The 6000-nt window shown below is 39.8% G+C and overlaps 1 protein-coding gene across 1 annotated transcript in view; it reads left to right on the top strand.

The window, feature by feature from the left end:
- Positions 1–6000, top strand: part of LOC131242038 (anaphase-promoting complex subunit 2) — a 39353-nt gene extending 33353 nt beyond the window's left edge. Inside the window, exons 14-16 of the mRNA XM_058240398.1 lie at positions 2920–3111; positions 5115–5183; positions 5303–6000. Of these exons, the coding sequence (XP_058096381.1) occupies positions 2920–3111; positions 5115–5183; positions 5303–5425 (384 nt within the window). The 3' untranslated portion in view covers positions 5426–6000. The remainder of the gene's footprint in view (positions 1–2919; positions 3112–5114; positions 5184–5302) is intronic.

Here is a 6000-nt window from a genome sequence, read left to right on the forward strand (position 1 = left end):
AGTTATAGAGAGGATAGAAGGCAAGCTATCAAAATGGAAATACAAATAGCTATCTTCAGGGGGTGGTCTTATTCTCATCAAAGTGGCTTTTTCCAACCTATCTTCAGGGGGAACGCATATGGTTTCAAGGTTCATCTTATTAGCTGGGAGGAGGTTTGCAAGCCCATCTCCTAGGGAGGTGTCGGGATCAAGGATCTTCACACTATGAATATTTGCCCTCTTGGGTAAGTGGTTGTGGAGGTTTGGGGTGGAGAAGGATGGTTTTTGGCGGGGGATTATTGCCTCAAAATATGGTTTGGAGGAGGGAGGGTGGGAGACTAAGAGGTCCTCCATGTATAAAGCATCCCACATTTGGAGGGTGGTTACTAATGTTAGGGAAGACTTTAAGAAAGGCATCTCCTTTGCATTGGGAGGCGGGTTTGAATCAGATTCTAGGAGGATCTTTGGTGTGGGGAATCTCCTCGTCAAATGGAATTCCTAGACTTAGCTCGGGTGGCTTTGAGACCCGGTCTTTGTGTGATCGATTGCTATTCTTGGGTGGGTTCTCAGGTGTGTTGGATCCCGAGATGCAGGAGGAACCTATTAGATGTTGAATCGAATGAACTAGTTAGCCTTTTGTGTTGGTTGCAGTTGGTCCACCCTTCTTTAGAGGAAGATTCATGGGTTTGGCAGGTGCACTTGTCAAGTATCTTTTCTGTCAAGTCTTTCTACGGGTTGCTTCGGGCCCCCAAGATCTGCCTCAAGATAGTTATGCTTACCACTTCTGGTCCTATGGAGTGCCATCTAAAGTGGTTCTCTTCACGTGGTAGGTGGGTAGGGAAAAAGTGCTAATGATAGACAATTTAAAGAAAAGAGCCATGGTGATCCCGAACACGTGTTGTTTGTGCTACAATGACAAGAAGTCGATCGACCATCTCTTGCTTGTTTGCTCGAAGGGTGTGGGATCATGTGCTATCTGATTTGGAGGTGTAGTGGGTCATGCCAAGATCAGTCCGGGACCTCCTATGGGTGTGGCAAGGAGTTTATAGTAGAAAGTACGGGAGGGTCAAGTGGTTGGTGGGTCATGCTGGGATTGGTTCGGGACCTCCTATGGGCATGGCATGGAGTTTATAGTAGAAAGTACGGGAGGGTCAAGTGGTTGATGGTTCTACTGGCCGTGTGGCGGGCCTTATGGGGCGAAAGGAACATAACTCTTCAAAGTCTTTCAAGGCAGTTGTTGACTCGATCTTTTTGTTAGTTTCGGAATGGAGCGTCTGTTATGTTAACTGTTAATTTCTAGGTTCCCCGGGTTAAGGGTTTATCTTCTCTTTTTCCTTGTATTCTTTTCCTGCGTTTGTTTCGGCTAGCAGGCCTTTAATAAAATTCCACTAATCTTCAAATAAATAAATAATAATAAATAAATCTATGACAAAATATTTGAGCTTTGATTGGATTTCTTGCAAGAAAATTTACTTTTTATTTTTCTACAATCTTTGAGTGGTTTTGTAGTATGATTTGATCATTTGAATGGTTGTTGTTGATTCCCTCAAATGGTTTTGTAGAATTTGGTTGGTTTAGTTGGAACTGTAACTTAATTCTTTTGAATGTTTTAATGGACCTAAAATTTAGGGAATGGATGATCTAACTGTCCAAGGGTGTAGCATCTGAAGTAACTTTAAGATTAGTTCTATTTCATTGTGTTAAAATTAGTCCTAGAGATAAAACTATTAAATATCAGTGTCTATGTATGATGTGATATTAAATACAATAAAAACCCAAAATGCACCTGGAGTCTCCAGGCACGCGCCCAGGTGTAGCATAGTGCCTCAGGCGTTCCAGGGGCTGATGTTCCTTGAGTGCACCTAATCCTTTAACTACTCCGACTAGAAGTAGTGTAACTCTGGCTCTGTTGCAATTTTGCAGTTCCTTATTTTTAATTCTCGTTTTAGGAATTTCTTGATGAGGATCCATGTGCATATAGATGAATCATCTCAGGAATGATGTCCATGCAATGTGCATGAGTTGCAGTACTAACATAGTTAAGAAGGTATTCAATTATGGTAATGATGGCTGTAATGGCCAGTCTTATGGTCATCATGATACAGGCTTTAATGGGCATGTAATGGTTAAATCCTTTTTTTAAAGGAAGAAACTGTATCAGGCCTGTATTAGACCGTTATAGGCCGGTCATGGGCCTTCTTCTTCTTCTTCTTCTTTTCCAGAATAGCCATTATACCTCCATATCGACTAACAGGTCACACCATTACCATTACGTAATGGCCATTATGTAACCTTTTTTGAATACCATGGTTCAGATTGGTTAACATCTTGAATCCTTTCTAAAAGAGTTTGTTTACATTCCAAGTAGCATATTATTATGCATGCGTGAACATTGCGAGTTCTTTTGAGAAGCACAGATGAACATGGCTAGTACATCCACTGTTTACCAGCTAAAAGAAAAATACATTTTAATATTGATGATGCCCGTCTAAATGTCTCTTTTGAAGCTGGGAATTTGTTGAAGTGCAATAATATGCTTGTCAGGTATGAAGCTACTTTTCATTCAGTTGTCTGTGTAAAGAGATCCCTGCTTGTTCATTTTATTTAAATATTAACGTGTGATTTCATCAAGGAAAATAAGAATTGGAAACTTATCTGTGGCTGTCCTTTAGTGAGAAAGTAGTGTTGCTGCCAATTTCTTGCACATTGTTACAAGATATTGTGATTCCTTTCATCTGTTATTCTCAATATCCGAGGAACTCAGTTCATGTTCCCTGATAATTTATTAGCTGTTGCTTCGCGCTTTGCCTTGGAACTTGACTTTCAAGTCCATGTTCTGTGTCATTACCTTTTGATATTTATGGGGGCTAGGGAGCTAGTTACTTATTGTTACTTGGATTCTTTATTATTTGTTTTTTATATGTTTTTTTTTTTTCCCAGGGAATCCTTGCAGAATCAGTGGGAGCAGAGTCTGATGACCATGTTTTTACTATTGTGGATGACATGGCTGATACAAATAGGAATGGTGTTAACAGTGGGAGCTGTGAAGAGCTTTTAGTTGCTGATGAAGAGGGGGAGAGATCTGTCGCCTCTGTTGAGGAACAACTGCTGAAAGAAATGACTGTCTATGAGGTTTGAGCTGTCCTGGACCATTGAATTTGATATATAATTCTGCGTGCATATGGAAAAGCCTTGATGTAGACAATCCCTGGTTTTTGCTTGCTAAGAAGATAAAAATCCATGAGAAAGCAATCGAATCACATATCTACTAGGCAAGTATGCTAGAGAAGGGTTGACAACAGCTTAAGAGAGACCCAAGGAAGCAATGCCTTCAAGTTCTTCAAGAACAATAGAGAGAACATGAACAATACCTCCCTACTTCATCTAATTCTCAGAATTAAAGAAACAAGTTAAAATTGTGAATTGAAATCCCCCCCCCCCCCGCTTGTGAGTTTGAAGTATTATGCCCTTTGGCTCAGTCAAAGTTGTGGTAGACAAATAGGTTGCATTAATCGTTTTCCCCCCCTCTCATGAAAGCAACAATTTCTCCTCTGAAAAGATAATGGGAAATTTATTATTGCAAGATGGGCTAACAATAGAAATCTGTTGTAGAAGAATTCTATGGGAGTGTAAGAGAGAGGGGAGAGAGACCAGGGCAACAACTTGTGTTGTGTTTGTTGTTAGTCAAATGACCAACACACGCGCGCGTGCGCGGCAGTACACAAGACTTGAACTTTATTCGTTTGTTGAATATTCTCTTCAAGTAGGAAGCCATAACAAACTCGATAACCATCGAGTCACCAACCCATCATTTTTCATGCAAAATTCTCTCGCAAACATGTGCAACTTGCACAATAAATGAGTGAACTACACTTACAACACTTGAGAAAATACACACACAATAGCATGTGGAGACATGTGCAACACGTGTAACACAATGTGAGTGAATTACACTCACAACTAACAACAAGGGCCTGATAAAGGATGAGATGATGAATTGAAAAGGAAAGATCTACTAGTAAAAATCACAACGTTCCATGTTGCCGACCACTTCACTTGAAAAAAAAAAAGAAGAGAAAAGAGTGGGGTTCCCTAATTTACTAATAGATTTCATAGTCACTAAGCAATGTCAGTTGTTGGTGTATGAACTCGGAATCATTCTGATGGCATGTCAAGTTTAGTTAAGCATTATGTCGAACACTTTGTGTGCGCAATATACTTCTAAGCACGAAACGAGAACATCAACTTCGCAATCACCATCAACAAGATTCGATATTGCATTTCACAATCCCATAACATTAAAACAAGGAATAAAGAAATTCCAGCAAAAAAAAAAGAAGAAGAAGAAAAAGGAACAAGGGCCGGTGGCACCCACTTCTCATGAAACATGTCATAGCACACTCAAATCTTGACAAGACTTCGTGATTCTTATTTATGGTGATTGCATATGATAAACCACACCTGTTCCTTGTGGAAAATCTGCCGAAAAAACCTTAAGAAAAACAACACAACAAGAAAACCAAAATCTGGGCTTTTTTCAATTTTTCTCTAGTTTCGCCGAAACACCGCTAAAAACTTAACCAAAAAATGCAGAAAATCACCATTATTCCTCTAAAATCAAGATCTACCATATCCTATATTTTCTTGCTCCAAAAAAAATTACCTGGTTGTACACTGCTGACATCATCCATACATCAGGATAATGTCAGCAGTGGGCCCCACTATCATAGGCTGCATATAGGTCCCGACAATCGTAGGCTATGATACCAAGTAGAAATCTGCCGTAGATGAAATCTGCAGGAGAGAGGGGAGAGAGACTAGGGCAACAACTTGTGTTGTGTTTGTTGCTAGTCCAATGACACACACACTCATATTAACTTTGAAAGAAAGATACAATGATCCATAGGAGTACACGGCATACACACATACATAAACAAAATTACATGTATTTCCACAATAACTACATCCAAAAGCAAATGATAATTTAAGAACTCCCAAAATGTATTATTTTATCATGAGACCTCCATTGTCCTATGCTTGGTGAGATGTGGTGTGGAGCATTCTAATGGTCAGTAGGAAGTTTCAACAATGTACATCATCATGATCGGTCCTGGCTAATATTTTATTGGTTGCAGAAATTTATTTTGGGGATGCTTACTAATTTCGGCAGCATGGCGCTGGATCGGATACACAATACTCTGAAGGTAGAAGTTTCAGCAGAACTGACGTAATCCTTATTTTTCAGATCATCACAGAAAACAATCTATTCTGACGAGTCATTTTGCAATTGATTTTTGGCACTAATTACAACCTTGTGTTGCAGATGTTCTGTGTAGCCGAACCTCCTTATGACAAGTCACTCCAACAGCTGCAAAGCTTTCTTTCTGGCCTCATATCAGAAGAGAAGTTAGAACTGAGGGATGGGATGTACTTTCTGAAGAAGTAACCATGGAGGTGGAATGCATCGGGCTTGAGCAAATGGCCCATATCATTTTTCCATCTTATAATTATTACTCTTAAGCTAATCATGTTGTGCATTTAGGGTGCATTTGGATGCAATATGAATTTAGTTGTAACAGTTGGTCCAATGAAGTGGAAACAATCAACTTACATTTCCTTCATCAGCACTGACATTGAAGGAGTGGTCTTCAGGCTGCAATTGGGTTATTCTCATGGACTCAAAAGGAATGTTTTTGTTGCAGTTTGAGGGCTACTTCCTCATAATGAATACCAGGAAACATAATAAGGTTTTCATCAATTCATTTGTTCACCCAAATGCAGCCTTATATATTTGTTTACCAGAAGTTTTCAAGGTTTGTTAACGTATTTTACTGTTATCACACATGACTTAAGGTAGCTCTTTGTGTCCCTACCGAAGCTGCAGTGCGAAAGAATGAGGAGCGAACAGGATTAGACACCCTGGTAGTCCATGCTGTAAGTGATGAGTGTTTGCCCTTGGTCTATGCATATCAGGGGCCTAGCTAACGCATGAAACACTCCGCCTGGGGATTATGGTCGCAA

This window comes from Magnolia sinica, chromosome 4, assembly GCF_029962835.1.
Source record: "Magnolia sinica isolate HGM2019 chromosome 4, MsV1, whole genome shotgun sequence".
Classification (NCBI taxonomy): Eukaryota; Viridiplantae; Streptophyta; class Magnoliopsida; order Magnoliales; family Magnoliaceae; genus Magnolia; species Magnolia sinica.